This window comes from Maniola jurtina, chromosome 10 (genome assembly GCF_905333055.1).
Source record: "Maniola jurtina chromosome 10, ilManJurt1.1, whole genome shotgun sequence".
NCBI classification, from domain to species: domain Eukaryota; kingdom Metazoa; phylum Arthropoda; class Insecta; order Lepidoptera; family Nymphalidae; genus Maniola; species Maniola jurtina.
The window spans coordinates 14505849-14528785 of record NC_060038.1 but is presented as its reverse complement, the minus strand read 5'-3'; the positions used below and the strand labels follow the sequence as shown (position 1 = coordinate 14528785).

The window sequence follows — 22937 nt, the reverse complement described above, 5'->3', positions numbered from 1 at the left end:
TATAACGCTCTCTCTGTTTGGCTCTATCATTTGTATGGGTATGTAACAGAGAGAGCGTTATAGTGTTTATTGATTTATCCACGGAATGAAGTTAGTGTAGCGCTCTGTTTTTGTATGGGATTAGATAGACAGTGCTAAACTACCTTCATTTTGCTGATAGGGTAAATACCTGGTTCACTGAGTCGAGCTAATATGGTCGCTCTCTTTTGCGCTATTTTATGGAAGTGAAAAGGACGCACTATGATTGTGATCGGATTGGGTGTGAACATTACCTAAAAATGTAAGGGTGCGTTTGTATTACTCATTTCAAAACACGCACGTATACATATATTTGGCTTGATATTCTAAACGAAATAAAAACCACATTTTCTTAAATATTTTATTGTAACCATATACTTATTACTTAGAATGTAAAATTAACTAATACAATAATATAACCCAATAACATAATAAATATCCGTTTACGGTCCCTAAGACCTGTGCAGATGGTGCAGTTGTAAGCCATTTATTTTGATGGACAAAAACCCGAGGATCCCTCGTCTGTCGACATGGCAATCGGGTAAGTCAGGGGGGACCGATTGCTATGTCGACCTGTCGCGAGCTATAGTGTTCAGTCAGTTTCAGTCAGTGATGGCGAGGTGCTGCATGGCGGCGGAGAGGTCGGGCGCCGCGCCGCGCTGCGCCCACTGCGAGAGACGCCACGCGTCCGCGCGCTTCGCACCGCCCGAGCTCTTGTACTGGCCCACCAGCGCGTTTGTTACCTGCCAATAATTATTCCACTTTAAATAATGGAGTTAATATTCAATCGACAGCCTCCCTGGCGCAGTGGTAAGCGCTGTGGTCTTATTAGTGGGAGGGCCCGGGTTTTTTTTCCCTTTTTCTCTTCCCTCCCTTTCAATTTTTCCTTTCCCTCTTCTTTTTAAATTTTTTTTTAAAAAGAACATTAGCCATGCTAATCATGACTAATACTCCCCTTTCCCCTTCAATTAAACGTGAAGCTTGTTTCAGGAGTGGGTAAGACAATAGTGCAAAGGGTGGGGTTTGAACCGCCAACCTTTCGTAATTCAGTCCGCTCCTCTACCGTTGAGCTATCGAGCCTCAAAGGTTTGAATTTTATAATTTCTGGTCTTTTATCTGGATTTAAAAAAAATTATAATCAATCAATGAATTATGTGTGTCCTGTTTCATTTAAACAATTTGAATTTGAACTAATTTTTCTCTTACCAAAAACAAACCAAGCGTCGCTCTTGTATTGTCTGGATTGAGTTTCAATGCTTGGCAGTAATATGATTTTGCTAACTCCAGGTTTTCTATTCCACCCTGTAATACAAGAAAAAAGAATTTTAAATCGAAGTATCACTAATGAACCGGATACTTATATACTAGTATGCAGTGGCGTAACTATATCATCTAGGGCCCGTGGCAAATTCTTTTAATGGGGCCCTACCAGTAAAAATCGTCACGTTGTACTCAGTTTAATTTTAATAAACTTCGAGAGTTTCAGCATACCTACTCAATTACACGTTGTACCTACATATCTAACGGCCATAAGCAAGGCCGTAGCCAGGAATTGATGGGGGGGGGGGGGGGGGGGGGGGGGGTTTATCCGGAGAAAAAAACTTCTACTCGACTTGACGGGGTGAATACCTAGTTGCTTAGTGGAATTGTACCTTTCAATTTGACAGCAAGATAGAAAACAACAAGATATAGGAGCGCGAGCGCAATTTATTTTGTTTAATACAGATAAAAAAGCGAGAGATGAACGAGCTCAGCCATAAAAAATGTTATGTTTTAAAGCACCTCACTCAACTTTTCTCATGAAAAATAAAGAGTTTCTAGGAATATTTATTAATGTAAACCCATGCGGATGAAGTTCCGGGTAAGTACTACAATAACAACTAATACAACAAAAGCGCGAGCGAAAGGAGGGCGAAATTTTTATTAATTGTGTTTACAAAAATCTATATTAATATTAGCGACCTTTTCAGAGCTTATCTTCTTGGGCAAAATTTGGTACTATTATATTATATATTTGGTAGCTTGCATTGTAATTTGTATAGGTATTTTATCCCAAAAAATCAGAATTTCCGCACGGGGTTTGAACGAAGTTCCGGTAATCTACTAAAACAATATAAAAGCGCGAGCGAAGCGAGCGCAAAATTTTTGATAGATTTACAAAAAGCTTGTAAATTCGAGAACTAGTTATCATGCATTTTGAAAACGATTTCTCTTTGTCTGGGATTTCGGGACCTCTTGGGCCGGGGCCCTCTTGGGTCGGGGGCCCGTGGCAATTTGCCAGCCCTGCCACCCTATTGTTACGCCACTGCTAGTATGACTAATGATACTTTACATTATTCGACAGCTCCTATCACATGATGAAATGAATTTGACATTTAATAGTGTAAGGATTTTTGAACGATTTTAAGATTTAATAGTGATAAGATTCTTGAATCAGTTTAGTTTAGAAGTATTTTGGGGGGATTTTTTCTGCATGTGCATTAGTACAAGAATGCAGTGTTGCCAACTGCTTTCCAAGAAATGTACTAAACCAACCTCAACATTGCGCTACATAACTAAAAATCCTTTCACCAAAGATTGCCTGTAACAGATTGCTTTAGCAATAAGGCCGCCCTTTGTATAGTTTCTTAAGTATCTATGTAGGTATTTTTTTTTCTGTTATATGTGTGTTCAATAAAGACTTCTAAATAAATAAATTAATTAATTAAAATTATAATCACTGAAATGTCAAAAAAATGTCTAACCATAGTGTAGCGTATGTCAGCAAGGCGCTGGTGCATGAGATGGTTGTGAGGCTGGTGCAGGATCAGCTCTTCGGCGCAGAAGGCGGCCTTGGAGTACTCCTGCACCTGCAGGTACAGCTCCGATAACTCTTGCCAAGCCTCCATATCTGACATAAACCTACAAAATTTTGCTCTTTTTTAATCATACAAAAGAAAAGTTTTTAATGAAAAAGTTTTTTTTTTGTAATTTGGTTATTTTTTTTTTTTTTGATTTAACTTTGGAACATAATTAAGCAATTTTTTTCCTTTAGCTTTTTCAAATTAATTGCAGTACAACATAGCATCGTAAAATTCTGACAACGCACAATACATCATGGCAATTTACATAGCATTTGCATTGAGGTGCAAAGATGTTGCATTGTAAGTATTATGGAAAGACCGTGTTTTTTATAAATCTAATGGAACATCATTATCATAGTTTTCATCATCATCCGAGATCAGGAGGTATCATTTATAAATAGTTCGGACACAAACCTTCTTGAAGAATCTATCAATCTATTGGTATGAAAATCCTCAAAGAAGTTTCTGAGATCAGTGTGAACGAACAGCCAACTCGCCAGATAGGCTTTGTTTTATAGTAAGTAATGATCCATGACTCACTTCTTCAAATAATCCACCAGCTCTTTGATAGCGTCAGTAATGAGTCCCTGTGCCTTCAGAATACAGACGCGCCGTTTGCGAGCGGCCGCATTCGTCTCATCTGACTTTATTATATTATCCAGCAGCTCTAGCGCTTCGTCGTATCTATAAAAAAAAACAGGCCAAGTGCGATTCAGACTCGCGCGCCGAGGGTTCCGTACTGGTATTTTTTCTGACATTTTCCATGATACATCAATAACTACTAAGCATAAAAATAAATTAAAATCTGTTTTAGAATGTACAGGTCATATTGACCCTACACTTGGTTATAGTTATCTTACTTTGAAAATTCTAATTATTTGTTCATAGACACATTTTACTTTTTTTTAGTTATTTAACTACTTTATGGTTTGGTTTACGGTATGGTTTAACCATGTTATGGTCAACGGCAAGTAGCCTATCAAAGTTGACAACAAAGGATCCTATAATGATTCCATTTTTCCTAACAAACTAATTCACAACTCACTTCTCCTCAGCCTCCAAGCAGGCAGCTTTGTAGCGCATGACGCGCAGACTGCCCGGGAACTCCATGTTGAGCAGCATGATCCACCACATGGCCGTCTCATAGTAGTGGCAGTCCAGAGCCGCATATATCACTTGCTCCAGTATTACATACTCTACAAATCAATACAATACTTATAAACAGAAAAGTCCTCACTGACTGACTCAACCAGCCCAAAAGGACCTAGAGTACAGAGGTCCCCTTTAAGAAATAAGGCAGGGTTTCCTGTGTTAATAACAGGATTATAAGTTACTTGTATTTCCATTCCAAATTTCAGCAAAATCGTTTCAGTTGTTGTGGGGTGAAGGAGTAACCAGCATCCAAACTTTCACATGTCATCATCATCATCATCATCATCAGCCTGTGGACATCCACTGTTGGACATAGGCCTTCCCTATAGAGCGCCACCACACCCGGTCCTCAGCCTTCCTCATCCAGCCACTTCCCGCCAGCCGCTTTATATCGTCGGTCCATCGTGCTGGAGGGCGTCCCACACTACGTTTGCTTAAACGCGGTCTCCACTCAAGGACTTTCCGGCTCCAACGGCCATCGCCTCTACGACAGTAGAGTTCACATGTATAATGAAATAATGACAATACTCACTCTCGCTGCCTAATTTCTTAAATACTGGAATGATTGTGTCAAATAAGGTTAAAACTTCTTCGCCCTTCCTTTCGTTGTTTTCACGCCATTGTCGTAGCAAATCAATTATTTCTGAAATTTAAAATTAATAAAATGGAAGCTATTAATTTAACCTCAATTATATATGGTTTTCTCTGTGTAGCTCCTACCGTTTCGGCTCAGGTCTTCGTAACTATTATACGACATTATTACACTGTGTTAATTTGTGAAATAGGTGTTGAAAGGAAATGAATTAATCAAATTATAATTTGTAATTAGTATTTTATTTTATATGGATAAGGGATAATATTTTATTATTTTGTTTTGAGTAAAAAAAATTAGAATTTTGGGGTTTTTACTTTTTTTCTTGCTGTTGACTGTCACTGTCAACTGTCATTGTTAGGTTAGATTTTTGACAGAGACACAACACTACAGATCGTTTCAACGAATAGTTCCTATTGCGTTATGTTGGCTCCCCTGTCTGTCCAAGTCATTGGCATTTTGCACCATATTTGCTATTTTTTAAGAGGTTAAGTTTGCATTTGGGTTTCCGACAGTTGTCCAGATAAGAAGACGCAGATTTTGTTTATTTTCATTTGATTTTCCTGAATGAATGAAATGAAAATAAACAAAATCTGCGTCTTCTCATGCCAATATGGTGCCAATGACCACCATAAAGACAGGGAAGCCAACATAACGCCATAGGAACTATATGAACTATTCGATGAAACGATACCTATAGACAACAAGTGCGGAACGTCAAACCGCAGTACAAAGAGCATAGATAGAGAGGCCATTTAACCGTGATTTAACCATCGAAAAATTCGTAAGTCTATGGATTTAACCAAGCCATAACTAGCCATCAGCACCACAGACCACGAATCCGGAGATCAGCACCATAGCACAATTTACAACAACACGTGCACAACACAATAAAACGATCATCGCGCTGCTGGCCATGTGGCATACCAAACGCATGCCAAATCAGATTAAAGATTTATCTAAACTTGGATTTTCAATGGATCTTCATACCTTGGCAAAAGAAAATCCATAGAGTTTATAAGATATTTCCGTATCTGTGCACTGCTGAAAAGACAAACCAAAGAGAAAACAAACACCACAGCATAGAGTAAGAAACTTACAGACATTATTTATCGAATGAAATGAAGAGACATGAAAAGAAGTGGTATCAAAGTGGAGTGAACTTGCAAAAGTACTCTGTGATGAACTTGTGATTCGAGACGTCTGCAATATCACAATATGTCCGACTATTTGGAAATATTTTTAGAATAAAGAATTATCTTAGTCCAAAATAATAAAATCCACTAAAGAGTACATAGTCCATGCTATGGACCATATATGACAAACAAGAGGTAAGCCCCGTTATAATGCGAACATTATAAATGTATTCCATTCTTTCGTTTCGTATTCGACTTTTTTATGTATCAATGGCCTTTATCTTGGACTTTTGTTTTCTTTTGTCCCTCGGCCGTGCGTCGAACGGGTTTGTGACATTCGGTCATGCGAGTTCGCACGTTTTATATTGACATAGGTTTATTTTGTCCGACAGATCGATAAGGCGAGGAGATATAGCGAAGATATGTGTTGTGGGCGACTCGCCTTGCGTGTGTACAGCGGACGTGCGCGTGACGGGCCTCGGGCGGCGGGGTGCTCCGGCCTGAGCGCGCGGCGGACATAGCGTCGCCGCCGCGCCAGCCCAGCTTGCGCGACAAGTGTTTTTGTACATATTTTTTATAAAACATAGCCAACATGGATTCGAGGGTGCAATGCCCCGTGTGTACGCTGTACCTGCACAGTGGCATGTCATTGGAGTCCCATTTGGACACGCATCCAAAGGACCAAGTGATAAAAGCACTGTGCAACCTCTCTGCCAAGAGTAACGGGTACGGAAGCCGGACCTCCACCCCTCATTCGGAGCGGTCTTACAGGAGCAGGTCTCGGACTCCTGCCACTGATGACGGGCGATGGACTAGTTCTCATCGCAACAATGAAAATGACAGGTACTGGAGAAGAACGCCCAGTCGCAACAAGTCCACTCCACTCTCGAGTAGGAACGGCACACCGGACATCAGGATTGGCAATATTACATTTGAGAATGAGAATAACTTGAACACCAATTCCGACCAGTGTTCAGATGTGTATACTGGGAGGTCTGATAAAACTCAGCAGCCCTATGGATCAACCTCTCACTTGTCTGGCTGCAGCTATGACCAGCGGTATCCATTCTACCCTGAACAGCAGGAAGAGGCAGAGATCAAATATTCCCGCAGCTCGGAATATACTGCCCAGAATGTCAATTCTAGTAGTGTGTTTTCATATAACATGCCTTCGGGGCCGGCCCCCAAACAAGCCAATGTCATGCCCGCCATGTCGAGGAGGGCTAATGAACGGGACTTTGTTAAAATTTTACCTAAACCAAGTAATATACTCTTAAAAACAAATGTTGCAAGTGGAGTGCAGTATGTGACACCAGCCTCTAAGCAGTTGCATGTAGTGATGCCCACAGCACCTCAGTTTGTGCAGAAGAATGTACAAAACAACATGATTGTGACTGGCAATTTAGCTAGTGGCCAAATAATTGATCCCAAACTAATGGCACCACCACTGACTAATCAGTTCAACCAGCTCACCTCGGGGACTTTTACACCTGGAACCACTGTGGTCACCCAGAACTCGCAGATAATTTACAGAGAGATGGTACATAACTTGGAGAAACCTTTTATACCAACTATGCCTACAGTTCTGGGCTCAGTCGAGAATGTCACTAATGTAGCACAGAGCAGTGCCATGTACCAAAACCTTATGGTAGTTGACCAGTTTGGTAACACATCATGCATGTATACAGCACCCCAGACTTTGATCACTAAACCCTGCAACCCAACTGTGTTTAGTGAGAACATGACATACTTGCAGACTGTTGTGGACAAGTCTGCACCTAATATATCCAATGAAAATAAGACCCTCTTGATAGAAGTGAGGCCCATATCTGAGACAGCTCAACCAAGTACCAGTTCTCACCAACCACCTCAGAGTAAACCCAACTATGTAAATAAAAAACTAGAGCAAAAACGGCCAACCTCAAGGGATAGTACCCCAGGCCCTAACAAAGGTCTTAAAATCCTCAGCAATATAAAGGTGGAGGTTCCTGTGCAGCATCACAAAAACATGCTCAATACTATTATGGATTTGACCGGTTCAGGTGAATCTGAGTACACAGCACGGCCAATAAGCCCAGAGAGGATTTTACCAGATTTGGATGAAAACAACCAAAGTTTGTGTGATGATTCAACCCAACCTTCCACATCAAGCAGTGATAGTATAACTTCCAACACATTCTGTGTGATTCAGAATGCCAGCAATCTGTCTGGTAAAGATTCATCCAAATCAGACAATAAAATGGACACAGACTTCTCAGACAGCTGTCCTGTACCAGATCTTATTTGCAATGAGAAGCCTTCAATATCGCCCTGCAGTGAACTATCCGAGCATGGGGATAATTTTACTGATCGGATAACAATATCTCCCAAACCAGAACCCACTCATACTTACCAAAGAAGTGTGATAAGTAGTACTGATACTGAAAATAAGCAACCGAGACAATACAACCCTATGAGGACAAACAATGTGTTTAAAAAGCAAAAGAAGGTTTTGCAAATAAAAAACGCTAAATTCCCATCAGCTAGTACAAGTAGCTCAAGTCAATCTGAGCAGGAACCTGTAGCTTCTTCTTCCAGAGCAAAATCACCAGAAGGCTTTAAGATGAACAAAAGGCATCACGAAGAAGAAAGCAATGGCAGTACACAATCCTCAGGAACTCTTCTTACCGTTTCAATTGAGAAAATCAAAGATAATGATGATAATGACAATGAATTTGATGCAAACACGGAAGAGCAATCAATGGACATTGAGCCTGTTACACCTTCCAATGTTAATCATTCCAACCAGTACTCAGCCTCGGTAGATATCATGGTGCAAGTCAAAGAAGAAATAAATTCAAGTAATGATTTCAGCAACGAAGCAGACAGGTCTGGCATAGATCTTGCACCGATGGCTACTTTGAGGCCAATCAATGTGATCAGCTACAGTAACATGGAAGGGGACTTCGACGATGACTCAAATCATAGAGAACTGTTGGAGTTGGAAGCGTCATCCAAGAATAAACAGTTTGTATCGATGATGAACGAAAATTATTTTGGTGATAATATTTACGCGGACTACTTTACTCCTGATCGGGTGGAAGCTTTTGAAGCTGAGAAAGAGTCAAATTATTCGAAAGATAATAACAGAGACGGAATGTATATTTGGGGGGAGCCTTCTCAGAAGGAGAGTGAGTTTGTTTTACCCAATTTCATTCACGAAAGCTACAAAATTGCTGAATCTAATGGCATCGACTATTCAGAAATGGGTGCAGAAGAGCAATTAGATGGTGATAGGTGTGAGAGAGACAGCAAAGTAGATGTTTTAAGCGAGAGTAGGAGCGAAAGTGAGGCTCCATTGAACATTTGCACGGACGAGAAAATGCCGCCGAGAGGAGAACTGAGCGGGCAAGAGAGCAATGGAGATATGGAGTCCCCTTGGAGTGGAGTAAGTTATTTTTTATTGTTCTTTTAGTACATTCCCAGTATTTAACCAAGTTCTGCTTATACTTAAATTAAACTTTAAATATAGTTAGATAGAGCTATAAGTCTCAGAATACTTGATAGTACCTTACGGTACAGAAGGCTTGCACCGCCAAGGCGTTTTGACTAAATAGCGACTTTACACAATAATAGCGACTAACCTAACACAACACAATTAATTCTGATTCATCTTACACAGCATAGTCTAAAGTTTTATAAACGCCTCTATTTCTATCGCGTCTCTCATATCGCTCGTTCTCTCTCTCATGAGATAGAACAGGATCACAGAATTCCACAATTAGTTCGTTTCACGTTCGACGAGAGGATAGTACTTAATAATACAAGAATACTTTTATTCATAACTAGCCGATGCCCGCGACTTCGCCCGCGTGGATTTAGGTTTTTCTAAATCCCGTGGGACCTTTTTGACTATCCGGGATAAAAAGTAGCCTATGTGCTAATCCAGGATATTATCTATCTCCATTCCAAATTTCAACCAAATCCGTCCAGTACTTTTTGCGTGAAAGAGTAACAAACATACACACACACACAAACACATACAAACTTTCGCCTTTATAATATTATATAGTGATTTTTGGTAAGTACAAATAAAAAATAAATTCGGTCAAGTGCGAGCGGCCTCGCACACGATTAGTTCCGAATTATCGTACAAGAAATGACACCAAATTTTTTCTGGCGGCTATTTTGAAATTTTTATTATTTGTTATTATAGCGGCAATAGAAACACACATTCTGTAAAAAATTCGACTCTCTACTTATTACGGTTCACGAGATACAGGTCGCGGTCAGACAGACAGATGAACGAATGGACAGACAGCGAAGGCTTAGTAGTAATAAAGTGCCGTTGGCACCCTTCGGGCAAGGAACCCTCAAAGAGACTGGAGATCCTTGAGGGTTTTCTTTTCATGCCCACCCGACTGCAACATAGCTACGAAAATTGAGTCGCACAGGGAAAGTGGGTTTAAATATTGCAGTAAAAGTTCAGGCATACATGCAATTTAACGAATTGGATCACGGAACAACAACAATTTCAATTCATTAACCACAACACTTATGTCACGGATTCTTTCGACTTTCGAATCGAAAAAACGGGTTCTTTCGTACTTATCGGCTACGGAGTAAACTGTTTCATGCTAGGGGGGCTAAGTGATCTATATTTCAATTATAAAAACGCTGCTGTCCACGGCTTCATCTGTCTGCGTGAATTTAGGTTTTTTAGGGTTCCGTACCTCAAAAAGAAAAACGGAACCCTTATTAGGATCACTTTGTTGTCTGTCAAGAAACCTATAGGGTACTTCCCGATGACCTAGAATCATGAAATTTGGCAGGTAGGTAGGTCTTATAGCACAAGTAAAAGAATAAATCCGAAAACCGTGAATTTGTGGGTTTTTTTCTCTCGTCTGGCTTTACACTGATTAGCCAAAGTCAAGTTTGTAGTTAGTTACAAGTTATGGAAACTATATGTATAAGTATGGACTTCGTCTGTGCCGGCGCCCGCCGACATACACGCGGCGCCCCTTAAGAACGCTTCCGAGTCAGTTCTACCACCAATAAACACCAGCAGAACACAAAAACCGGCCACTTCTCACAAAAAAAAAAACACTTCAAAAAAGCACCCACGCGCGCCAGCAAACGCCACCACAGACGAAGTCCGAATTTGTGGTTACATCATTTAGAAAATAATTAAAACGTGTTTCAATTTTCAAAGTAAGATAACTATATCAAGTGGGGTATCATATGAAAGGGCTTTACCTGTATCTTCTAAAACAGATTTTTATTTATTTTTATGTATAATAGTTTTTGATTTATCGTGCAAAATGTTGGAAAAATACCTGAGTACGGAACCCTCAGTGCGCGAGTCTAACTCGCACTTAGCCGGTTTTTTTAATATTTATTATTATATTTGCAAATAGACTTTTATAAGTAAAAGAAACTTTTCAGAGCTAGGTATATGCATTTTAAGCAATTAAATATCACTTGTTCTAACAGTGAAGGAAAACATCGTGAGGAAACCTGCATAATTAAAAGTTCTGCATAATGTGTTCTCAAAGGTGTGTGAAGTCTGCCAATCCACACTTGGCCAGAGTGGTAGATTAGTTTTAGGACCTTCTGTCTCATTTTGAGAGGAGATCCGTACTCAGTACTGGGCTGGCGATGGGTTGAAAATAGGTAGATAGATATTCCAAACAACTGGAATGCTGTGAACTTATTAATTATTTATTACTAGAGGATACCCGCGACTTTGTCCGCGTGGATTTAGGTTTTTAAAGATCCCGTGGGAACTGTTTGATTTTTCAGGATAAAAAGTTACCTATCTTAATTACAGGGACGCAAGCTACCTCGGCACCTACCAAATTTTATACAAATCGGTTAAGCGGATGGGTTTTTGGGAATCCCATGGTAACTCTTTGATTTCCCGGGATAAAAAGTAGCCTATGTCCGTCCCCGGGATATAAGCTAACCCTGTACCAAACGTCAGAATCAGTTAAACTGTTGGGCTGTCAAAAGGTAGCAGACAGACAGACACACTTTCGCATTTATAATATTAGTATGGATTTATTATTATTAGTATACTATCAGAGGTTACCAATTATACAATTAACTTTGAAATCGCGCGGTTTTTGTGCCAAGGTTGTATACTTGATCGGTTATGATTTGATTAATATAATTCCACGCTATACAATGATGGTATAGTTTAGGAAATATTTTTATACAACTGAAAAGATAATCATCATCATGATCAACCCATTGCCGGTTCACTACTGAGTGCAGTCTCCTTTCATAATGGGTTTGGCCATAGTCCACAATGCTGGCTAAGTGCGGATAGGCAAACTTCACACTTTAACTGTTGAGAATGTCATGGTGAACTCTCAGGCATGCAGGTTTCCTAACATGTACTCAGGGCGCACATAATTGCATGATTTTTTTACTAATAAAATTGATAAAATTTTTTGTAATAATTACTGTCATTTTTCTTATCATTTCATTATTATTTAGCGTAATGTGTAATACCGAATGCGAATAATGCGTAATACCGTATTATTGATAAATGGTTATCAATATCTCTTATGTCAGATTAATGAAAAATATTATTTACTTAACTATGTATAAAAAATAAAAATACTAGAAGTATACACACATAGTATGCTAATCTCACTAATATCAAAAAGTGGAAAGTTTGTTTGTAGGTATGTGTGTGTGTTTTACTGTTTTAAAAACAAATAGACGGATTTGGCTCAAATTTGGAATGGAGATGCTTATACCACGTATTAACACATAGGCTACTTTTATCCCGGAAAATCAAAAAGTTCCCATGGGATTTAATTGTGGCGTGCGTGAAGGACTAACAAACATTCAAACTTTTACATTTACAATATTACTAAATGTAGTCCTCTGCGTCCACGCAGCCTTAATCCATTAAGGTTTTTGAAGAGCCTGTGGGAACTCTTCGATTTTCAGGGATAATAAATAGCCTATGTTCGTCTGAGGAACCATTTTGAGACACCAACCATCATTCATCACAAACAAAACTATGTTCATCATGAACAACCCACTGCCGGCCCACTACTGAGACGAGTCTTCTCAGAATGAGAAGAGTTTAGGCCATAGTCTGTCTTTCTGCTTAAATTACTTGTTATAAAGAATATTTGTGTTACATTGCAGATGTACGCGAGCGTGCCGCCAGCGGAGCCCTACGACCTCATGGCGCGCGAGAGCTGGGTCTCCGACGGTTCCGACGTGGACGCCAATGAGAAGGCTGATCACATGTTAGTATACCTTCCCTCACATCCTAGCTGTTATCAAAAATATTTTATCCTCCTTTTGGTTAATTTTATTATTTATATTGGTTAGATAGAAAAACTTTATTGCACACAAAACAAGAAAAAAACACAAGGAAACTAAAAACTTATAGCAATTGTATGCAAAGGCGGCCTTATTTTTTAAAGCAAGTTGCCACCAGGCAAGAGGAGAGGCAGGTGTGTTGGATAGTACGCGCAGTACACATGTGTATTTGAATTTTTTTTAAATCTTATTTAATAGTTTGTGCCCCTTTCAGGTTGGTGCCTTGCCCTTGCTCATGGCACCAACGTTAATTTTTTCCCAATTTTCTTTTTAACGCCTACTTCAGCACAAAATTTCCTTTATCTTACAGTGAAGACGATCTCCACTTCCCCAAGACTCGTCTGTACAATTGCGCGCAGTGTGGCAACAAGTTCGCGTGCCTGAAGGAGATGCGCGCGCACAAAGCGCTCGCGCACGCGCCGCCCACGTGCTCCAACGCCAAGACCACGTACAGCCGCCTCGTCACTGCCAGGGCTATCAAGAAGGAGGAGAAACCTGATGAAACTGTGTTGTCAGGTGAGGACTTACATAATTTGTTAGCTCAGTAACCTAAGGAGGATATTTAGTGCTGTATGTTGAAACTATAGCGCAACTCGCTTGGTAGCGAACATAGGGTCCCAGTTCGATACAATATGCCTAGGTATACCCATATCTACAAAGTGCCCTTTTCTCCCTGCCGTCAACTCGTTTGATGAAGTCTGTTCACTAAGGCCTTAGGGTGTGCCAATGATGCACTTTCCGATGGAAAGTCCCTATTCAAGCACCTTGGGATCCCAAGTATATTGGTTCTTCGCCGCTATGCACCGCGTCCATTGCCTCGTTGGTTACTGTGTTTCCTTAAGAGTTAAGATTAAAATAAAATATTTTTTTTATTTCCAGAAAATCTCTTATCAATAGACTCAAAGGAAGCCATATCGACCACAATGCAGCAAGTATACGACACTATGGCGGAAACCAAACCAATAGTTGGACTCATCAAGCAAGAGACCAAGAGGAGACGCAAGGATTTCAAGTGCCCAACCTGCCAAGTGGACCAAGTGACGGATACGGCTTTCCACGCGCATCTTAAGACGCACCCTCTGCTTTGCCTGACGTGTGGAAAGTGCTTCTACCGGCGTGCTAACCTCGCGCTGCATCTCAAGACGCATCTGGGCATCAGGAACTATAAGTGAGTGAATTCAGTAAACTTTATAGGTACAATATAGGAAAGCCAAGCGTTGGCTGGTTGCTGTTGTTGTAAGAAACAATCAATTTGCTTACTTAGATATCTTAATGAAACAAAAGCGTGAGTTTACGCACTACTAGTGCCATCTGGTATCACGAAAATAAATTAAACCATTAAAGTTGATTGAACATTTCGCCCAACAAGAAAGAAATCTCAGAATGAGAAGAGTTTGACCATAGTCTGTCTACCGGACTAGTGCGAAATGCCAGACAGTTATAATATTTGTATGGAAGTATGAATTTTCGTATCAGTGTCATGCGTGTAACACTTATGGGCACTAGCTAACCCAATGTCCTGTGTCCACAGATGTGATGTGTGCGGGAAGGCATTCATCACGCGGCAGAAGCTGTCCGAGCACCACAACATCCACACCGGCCGCGCGCCCGTCAAGTGCACCGAGTGTGACGACACCTTCAGGCGTTACTCCAACATGGTGCAGCACAGGTATGTGGAATGACAATAAACTTGAAACAGTGTTCAAGGTCTACTGTTTGTTGATATTGCAGTCGAAGGTGAGTCTATATCTATATTAAAAAAAAACACTGAGCTCTGATTGGTTAAATCTACTAATAATAATTAGTAACAGTCACCCGTTTAGGTTAACTGAAGTGTAATGCATGAATTTTCCTATTCCAGAGACCGCCACCATTTGAAGAAGAAGGCGAAAGTGCGCGACTTTGTTTGCCATCATTGCGGGGCCGTGTTCCACTCGCGCGCCAAGCTGCTGTGGCACAAGGAGACGCACGACGACAAGCCCAAAGCCTGCCTCTACTGCAGCGACAAGTTCGTGCACGCGGCGTCGCTCACGCGCCACGTGCGGCGCGCGCACAACGAGTGCTTCGTGTCTGACACACACAAAGGCAAGATCGAGAACGTGCCTTGCCCTGTCTGCAAGCAGGTGAGCTTTTAGACCACTGAGCATGTTATAACGATTTTTTCGTTAACGACATTTTTAACGTTACTTCGTATATCGTTATCGTATACTATGGAACGTTATTATCTGTGTTGATATGAACTATGAACGCGTTATTGCGGCTGATTCTTGCTCAGACTGCAAGGTGGTTTGCTTTTTATATGCCCTGTGTAAAGTGTAGACCATTGAACATGTTATGACAATATTACTTTGAAACATAAACCCTTATCTCTGAGGATTATATTTAATTTGGTATATGGAACGTTATTACGAATACCGATATTAGTGAAGGGTCCGATAGTCACAAAGGCAAGATAGACAACGTGCCTTGCCCCGTGTGCAAGCAGGTGAGCTTTTCACATGCCCTGTATAGACCACAGTGCACGCTGTAACGATATTACTTTGAAACGTGATTACGTATTCCGATATTAATTAAGATCATAATAATTACACAGTAACAACTGTGTAATGTCTTAAATTCTCCAAATAAAGAAGGTAATTAATTCCACAGGCAGGCGCGCTCCAACGCTAGACCTCATCATTGCTATGTTTCTCAGGCATAATTGTAGTCACGCGCAAGCCTATCTAACAATAAAAAGAAAAGAAATGTCAGGGATAGTGTCTTTTACAGTAGTTTTTCTCGCAGATGTACCTACGGCCGAACCTGCGTGCGCACCTGCTGACGCACAGCGGCAAGCGACCCTTCCACTGCGTGGTGTGCAACAAGTCCTTCACCACCAAGTGGAACCTCAAGCTCCACCGCTGGACCCACGTCGGCCGCTCCGCGAAGCCGTACAAGTGCTCCCTGTGCAAAGGCGCCTTTATCCGACACACCGAGTACGTCTCCCACATGAACGCGCACAAATCCGTTCGCCCGTACACCTGTAAATACTGCGGCTGTCAGTTCATAAGAAAGTATAACTGTCAAAGGCACGTCCGCGAACACGAAATGGCGAAGAAGTATGCGTGCAAAGTGCCCGAGTGCGGGAAGACGTTCCATAGGAGTTACTACCTGTCTGAACATATGAAAGTGCACAGTGGCGCCAGGCCGTTCTCTTGCAACATCTGCGGAAAGACTTCCAGTAACAAGTCCAATCATAATAAGCACGTGAAGATCCATCACGCGCGGGAACCCATCGCTACTGAGGCGTAAGTGTACGTCGCTTTTCTATTCGGGGTCGAATTTTTTTTATGAGTTTTTTTAATAGTGTCACTTTTGATAATGTGTGTGTGAATTGTTAAACATTGGACGAATTGTTTCGAATGATCGAAGCTTATATTTATTAAAATATTAGCTGATGCTAGCGACTTTGTACGCGTGGGTTTAGATTTTATTTAAATCCCGTGGGAACGACCTCTCGGGCGCAGTGGTAAATGCTGTGGACTTATTAGTGGGAGGTCCCGAGTTCCCGGCAAGGGTTTGGAATTTTATAGTTTCTAAATCTCTGGTCTAGTCTGGGGGAGGCTTTGGCCGTGGCTACTTACCACCCTACCGGCAAAGTCGTGTCGCCAAGTAATTTAGCTTGCCGGTATGATGCCGTGTAGAAACCGAAGGGGTATAATAAAAACTGCCATACCCCTTCCAGGTTAGCCCGCTTCCATCTTAGACTGCATCCTCACTTTCCACCAGGTGAGATTGCAGTCAAGGGTTAACTTGAGTCTTGAGTCGAATTAAATAAATGAAATCTTTGATTTCTGGGTTAAAAAGTAGCCTATGTCACTCGCCAGGTCCTTAACCATGCAAAAAAGCACGTCGACCCGTCGTTACGTTGACATGATTGAAAGACAAACCAACAACACACTTTCACGTCGCTGTGCGTGTGAAAGTGACACAGGCTACTTTTTTATCCCGGAAAATCAAAACGTTCCCACGTGACTGTAAAAACCTAAATCCACGCGGACGAAGTCGCGGGCACCAGCCAGTAATTTCCATAAATGACACAATTTTTCAAAAAGACACCCCGAATCACCGCGTTGTAAATATCTAGGTAAATTAATAATTTTTATTGTGTAAATACAGGACCAAGGTTTTTGTGTAAATTGACTGTGTGTGTCACGGAGAGCATTTTACAATTAAATCAATTCAACGCTGTGGTATGACTGAGATTATTGTGTTTTGGTAACTACGTTATAATAAACGCTTCCTATTTTAATAAAAAGTTGATATATTAAAAATTTTCCTGCTTAGTATGCAATTTTACGGTTCTAAAGTATCCTATTTTTAAGTAACTTACATATACTATGTTTGGTACCACTGGAACAAAATGAAACTAACATAACCTTACGGCGGTTTCGCACTCACCCGATCCGAGTTCGAGAAAATACGTTCCGTAGTAGTCATAGAACTATTTGTATGGTAGCTTACGCACTAACTGCGACTTCCGTCATCCGAGTTCTGAACATCATCCGTAAGAAAATCGCGGATTCAAATCGGACATATTACGTAGATATGTCAAAGATGTCCACGTAGCTTGGATTTGGATATTCCATCTACCTAAATGTGCGCGAGCCTTAATTTTGGAATATCAATAGGTTGTGAGGTAAATGATGTTAACTCAACAAAACTAAACGAATTTTTGTAAATAGGTGTATAGAAAACCAATATAATAAATTCAGTCGTACCACAAGCAAGGGTAACATCATACTAGGGATTTTCATTTCAACCAAATCAACCAATCAATTTTATTCAATTAATCTTTTACAAGTACTTTTGAATCGTCAAAATGCATCTACCTTTGGTTCTGAATGCCCTTTAGAAGAACCAGCAAGAAACTCAACATCTTGCTAGTGAATGATGTGACAGAGACAAATCAATCAAAACCCGGCCAAGGGCGACATTTCATACTGGTGTCGAATCCAATGTCTTTCTCAAAATTAAATTTAGAGAATCTGCATCTTTTTTGTTTTAATATTGTTTAAAGAGGACGGAAAATGAATTTTAAATAAACGACTTAAATTTTTAATGCTGCTCTACAAAGAGCACTATGCTCAAGACTGGTAGATGGCACCTAGTTTGAAATCTATAGAGCGCACTTTGATTTTGTTTAGACTGAAGTTTCAGTTAAAACGAGACAGATTTATGCCAGCGGTAAAACACTGTCTCGTTTTAACAGTGTCTTAAGTCTGAGCAAAGTCAAAGTGCGCTCTATAGATTTCAACCCTAAAGTCACGAGGTTTGTCAGTGTTAAATTAAAAGAGTTTGTATGTCCTTTTCTTATTACCAATGTAAGAAAAAGATGCGAATACTCTATTTAGTTGGGATCAGCAGCAGTACTAATGTCAGCTATGATATTTAATCCACTATATTATTAAGAGAAGTTTCTCTAGCGCTACCTAGGTTTTAACATGGGGTTATTTAAGGGGTGGGTAAACAAGATCTCTAGTGTGATGTTACGGTAAATCTAATGAGTATTTTAGTCAAATTAATAAATGGGCATTTCGGTAAAGGTACCCCGCTTATACAGGCTGATTTTAAAATTGCTTCCGTACGAAAGAAACCTTAGAAAGAGATCTATAGTTAAAATGAGATAGATTTATCATCATCATTGTCAACCGATAGATGCCCACGGCTGGACATAACCCGGTCGCGCTAAGTTTGCACCTCGCTGGAATGCGGCGCCTCTCCCACTTCCCCGCTCACCTCCCCGCGGTCGTCTTGTCGCGTCAGTACGGTTCATACCGTACCTAAGCGTCAGTGTGACGTAATCGACGCGAGGTGCAAACTTAGCTTGACCGAGTACTTGGTCCCTTGTAAAGACTTCCACACGTTAGTCTTGCGCCGCCTGAATCCAGCGGCTCCCTGCGACTCATTTTATATAGTCTGGACACTTAGTGGAGGGTCTTCCAACGCTGCGCATGCCGGTGCGTGGTCGACATGTCAGCACCTTGGAACCCCAACTTGGGATTACTTTGATGAGAAAGATGTAAGAAGTCTGAAAGTAGTTTTTTATTCAGCCTGTGTAATTTTTTTTTTAATCTATAGAGACCTCACTTTGTTCTCTATTAAACTAGCTTTAATTTTATTGAGTCTATGAAATAAATAATTATCGTATAGTTCTAAATTTCTGTGGAATATTATGTATTTTGTAAATAATTACTTACTCATGTATTTTGTTTAAAAGGTTTTCGGTTTAAAATTTTAGGTATTTTTCTGTTATATTTATGTACATACGAGTATATAGGTACAAGTGATGGCGGTAACCATTTTGTCTTGTTGAAGACACTAAATGTTTGTATTGAGTACAAATTTTCTAAAGCAAAGCAATACATGTTAGTAATAAAACCTGCCTTTATTATATGCCTTTATTACTTAAAAACTGAAAATTATTATTTCACAGAATTTTTTGCGAGACTAAGATATCGAAAGTTTTGCTCAAACTTAGCGTGAAATCTATAGAGCCCACTTTGACTTTACTTAGACTTAAGTTTCAGTTAAAACGAGACAGATTTATGCCAGCGGTATAGCGCTATCTCGTTTTAACAGTGTCTTAAGACCGAGCAAAGTCAAAGTGCGCTTTATAGATCTCAACATTAGAGTTATAGACGTCAATATGGCTAATTCTGTTGTACACAATCTCTAAACTAAAATGACACGTCTAAACGTATTGCTATCCCTTTTTTAATGTTCCCTGCGAAAAGAATAGCACAAGAAATCAATTTATTATAGAGAATAGTTATAACAAAATTGTCTATGAATATTTTGGTTGGTAATTTTAGTTTATTTTTATGGAGCACTTAACTCTTTTACAATTTCGCTTTTATGATAGTCCTTCAAAAATTGTCTTTTGTTATAATTATTTACGATTGGACTATTAGAATGGTTAAAATTAACTAGATTGCCTCACTCATTTGGTTTTTGGACTATAGGATCCTTCACATAGCCAAAAGGTAATAACTTCCACCCATTAATTAAATTGCATTTTTCAATTCGTTGTATGTGTATTCTTCGAACTATGATGATAATAGGGATGGTGCCTAGTCAAATCAGCAACTTTTTATCAAACGTCAAAACACTCGCTTTGCATGGTAGCTTGTATGAAATACATTACATACGTTCATAGATGTGACGTCATAAACATTGGCGTAATTTTTCATACTTCATTCAAAATGTTTAGCATACCTAAAATTAACAGTGGACGGACGAATTTTCGAAGTCCCTCTTACGCCTTGTGGGAACATGAGCAGGAGTTAGCGGAGTTATAGGGTGATCATGAGCATCTCCACTAGTACAGCTGGAGTTTCAAACGCAGCACGAAGCCCGGTCTTGTCGATACGGACAGGAGACAGGCCCGACAAGCTTGACAGCAAAAAGCATAACGGCTGAACTTGGCAAGAGAGTTGCCGCAATTTTGAACCTTCAACGTGATATGATCCCTTTGGCCGCCTACGAAATTACCAAGAACCAGACACCATACCAATTGTCGAAAAGGTTGACAAAATCGTGCTACTTGGTGGTAAGGTTTTGCCGCTAAAAAGTATTACGTCACTGCCATTAAATGCCTTCGTAAATCTAGAAACCAAAAAAGGTTATAAGAAAAAGGTATCATTGCAAAAGCATTTTCATATGAGTCTCCATAAAAATAATGCTAATATAATAGTGAAAATGTTTTCATATTATTCGTTTCGATACAAAAATGTATCAAATGTAAACGTGAAGATGTATTTAAAATTGAAATTATATTTTCAATGAAGTAAGTAAATCAATTGAACAAAAATAAGAAGTTTCAAATTTGAAAAATACAATATCTTAAAAAACCAAAAATCAATTAAAATCTACTTAGTACTCAACCAAGGATTAGCAAGTTTAATTTTAAAAAAATCATTTGAAATGATCATCAAAATTTGATGATCATCAAAAAATGATTTTGGAATCTCGGAGAAATCTGTTTAACATAAGAAGTCAGTGGGAAAAAAAATCGGAGTGAATAATATGAAAAAAAAATAGAATTACCATACATGGTAGACTTTTGAGAACTTAATTTAATTTTATATTACTATTAAACGTAATTTTTTTTTCTTATTATTAATTATTAATTAGCTGTAGCATTATTTATTTTTACTTGTATTTCTTAATATTAATTTTACTTACGTACCATTTAATTTTGAATCATTGACAAAATTGAAGAGAAAGATATCTTTAACATTGTCTTCCATATCCCACTAATGAAATACGGATTGAAAGATTTTATCCAAATTCATATATGTATACTTTTTTTTTATTGATGTAAATTTCATTTTTTAATATATTTATTGATAGCATACAGGGTGTAAGTAGAACGTTAGCAAAAACGAAAAAAGTTATAGTACTGATGATTACTAATAAGATACCACAGTAAAACGCAAAAAAATAAAAACCTTGTATTGCAAATAAAACATCTGACTGACACTAGAGGTCAACGAACGTTGCGTAGATAAGGGCATCGGGGTCAATGCCGCGTCGTAGGCGGGGCATTAACCCCTGTAATGTTTCACGCTATACATTGTGTGTTTGTAAAATATTAAATCAATAAAACTACAAGTATAAGGCAAATGTAGTTATTGGTGTCGGTTTGTGTCTAGATAGCCCTAAAATAATTGCGTAGTTTTTGCAAGCATTCTAATTACACCCTGTATAATAATACTATTTATAAAGTACGCCATGTAGTTATGTACCTATGCGATTGATGACGTGTTTTTGAAGCAACTTGATTATCACCATTTTGTTGCTGATAGCAGCAGCGATCGTCATGTGAGCGTACTCGGAACTAAATGCTAGTGATGAGAATACCTGTCAACATGAAGATCATTACACAAAATGTCAATCTTAATTTCCCGTACGCTCGTTGGGGCGCTTCGAATCGGCACAAATAAGAGATGTCATTAATTCGTATGTTATACATATATATTTAGCTACATATATTTACTACTTGTCATTATCTGTGCTAAGCGAAATTGTTTTAATTACTAGCTGATGATTTGATTTGATATTAAAAAATATTTAGTATCGCCATAAGTGATTTAAATTATTAAAAAAACGAAGTTTTTAAATTTAATAATTTTATTTTTAAATCTTCTTATTAACTGCAGTAGGTATCCGCTTTTTACCTTTTATTAAATCCGTATTTCGCACACTTACAATTGCCAAGGGATTCACCCTTTCACATAATATGCATAGCGAATTGCATGGGCAGGCGTTATTTTATCTATCAGTTAGCCCTAATTCGCACGAGCGTTAAAAAAGCGTTGCGTTAAAACCCGGCGTTAACCGATTTTCTTCGATTATAGCTAAGAACACTCGATCAAGCCAAGCTTTTGTTTGAATCAAGCTTTCAAACAAAAAAAAACTAAACTAAAATCGGTTCATTCGTTTAGGAGCTACAATGCCACAGACAGATACACACCTCAAACTTATAACACCCCATTTTTGCGTTGGGGGTCAAAAACCATAGGTCCCCACCGTTTATTGTCACTTAGCACGGATAATGCATGTAATACGACTTTATTTCAGAATCAATACGCACGGCTAGTGTGTCCAGCCAAGTTCTTATATGAAAAAAAATTCTGATGAGAACGGCGACGCACTGGCAGTGTACTATATATATATTATGTTTACATTTACGACAGTTTTGATTTTAATTTGCATAATTTTAATACATAAGTTCGATTTTTTCGTTGCCATAAAGTCGTTGGCGACGCGACGTGTGCTTTTTTATGCGTAACAACGTTTACAATTTACATGATACGACGTTTATGT

General features: G+C 39.3%; 2 protein-coding genes and 1 long non-coding RNA gene across 4 annotated transcripts; 1 reads left to right on the top strand and 2 right to left on the bottom strand.

Annotated features, from left to right (window-relative positions):
- Positions 1 to 365: 365 nt before the first annotated feature.
- Positions 366 to 4948, bottom strand: LOC123868769 (ER membrane protein complex subunit 2-like). 2 transcript variants are annotated; one of them, XM_045911378.1, is made up of 8 exons: positions 4734 to 4948; positions 4546 to 4656; positions 3907 to 4057; positions 3402 to 3545; positions 2763 to 2919; positions 1225 to 1320; positions 618 to 761; positions 366 to 472 (listed from the first exon to the last, which is right to left on the bottom strand). In XM_045911378.1, the coding sequence occupies exons 1-7, from the start codon at positions 4768 to 4770 to the stop codon at positions 621 to 623; spliced, it is 837 nt and encodes a 278-aa protein (XP_045767334.1). In that variant the 5' UTR covers positions 4771 to 4948; the 3' UTR covers positions 366 to 472; positions 618 to 620. The 2 variants fall into 2 exon arrangements, with proteins under 2 accessions (XP_045767334.1, XP_045767332.1); XM_045911376.1 differs by having other exon boundaries at positions 366 to 761.
- An 815-nt stretch (positions 4949 to 5763) lies between these two features.
- On the top strand, positions 5764 to 16807 carry LOC123868720. The gene is made up of 8 exons (XM_045911288.1): positions 5764 to 5936; positions 6134 to 9168; positions 12888 to 12991; positions 13378 to 13583; positions 13947 to 14235; positions 14599 to 14736; positions 14929 to 15190; positions 15852 to 16807. Exons 2-8 carry the CDS (start codon positions 6334 to 6336, stop codon positions 16356 to 16358), a joined length of 4341 nt encoding a protein of 1446 aa, XP_045767244.1. The 5' UTR covers positions 5764 to 5936; positions 6134 to 6333; the 3' UTR covers positions 16359 to 16807.
- Positions 16808 to 19182: 2375 nt separating this feature from the next.
- LOC123868791 lies at positions 19183 to 22494 on the bottom strand. Its single transcript, XR_006796719.1, has 2 exons — positions 20508 to 22494; positions 19183 to 20324 (listed from the first exon to the last, which is right to left on the bottom strand). It is a non-coding gene; the product is annotated as an uncharacterized LOC123868791 (long non-coding RNA).
- Between the last annotated feature and the right edge of the window lie 443 nt (positions 22495 to 22937).

Coding starts and splice junctions, on each gene's coding strand:
- LOC123868769 (XM_045911376.1), bottom strand. CDS start 4,770: ATGTCGTATAATAGTTACGAAGACCTGAGCCGAAACG. Junction 1,321..2,762: donor CTGACATACGCTACACTATG/GTTAGACATTTT, acceptor CTTGTATTACAG/GGTGGAATAGAAAACCTGGA. Junction 762..1,224: donor CGACGCTTGGTTTGTTTTTG/GTAAGAGAAAAA, acceptor AATTATTGGCAG/GTAACAAACGCGCTGGTGGG.
- LOC123868720 (XM_045911288.1), top strand. CDS start 6,334: ATGGATTCGAGGGTGCAATGCCCCGTGTGTACGCTGTACCTGCACAGT. Junction 14,236..14,598: donor CTGGGCATCAGGAACTATAA/GTGAGTGAATTC, acceptor CTGTGTCCACAG/ATGTGATGTGTGCGGGAAGG. Junction 14,737..14,928: donor TCCAACATGGTGCAGCACAG/GTATGTGGAATG, acceptor TTCCTATTCCAG/AGACCGCCACCATTTGAAGA.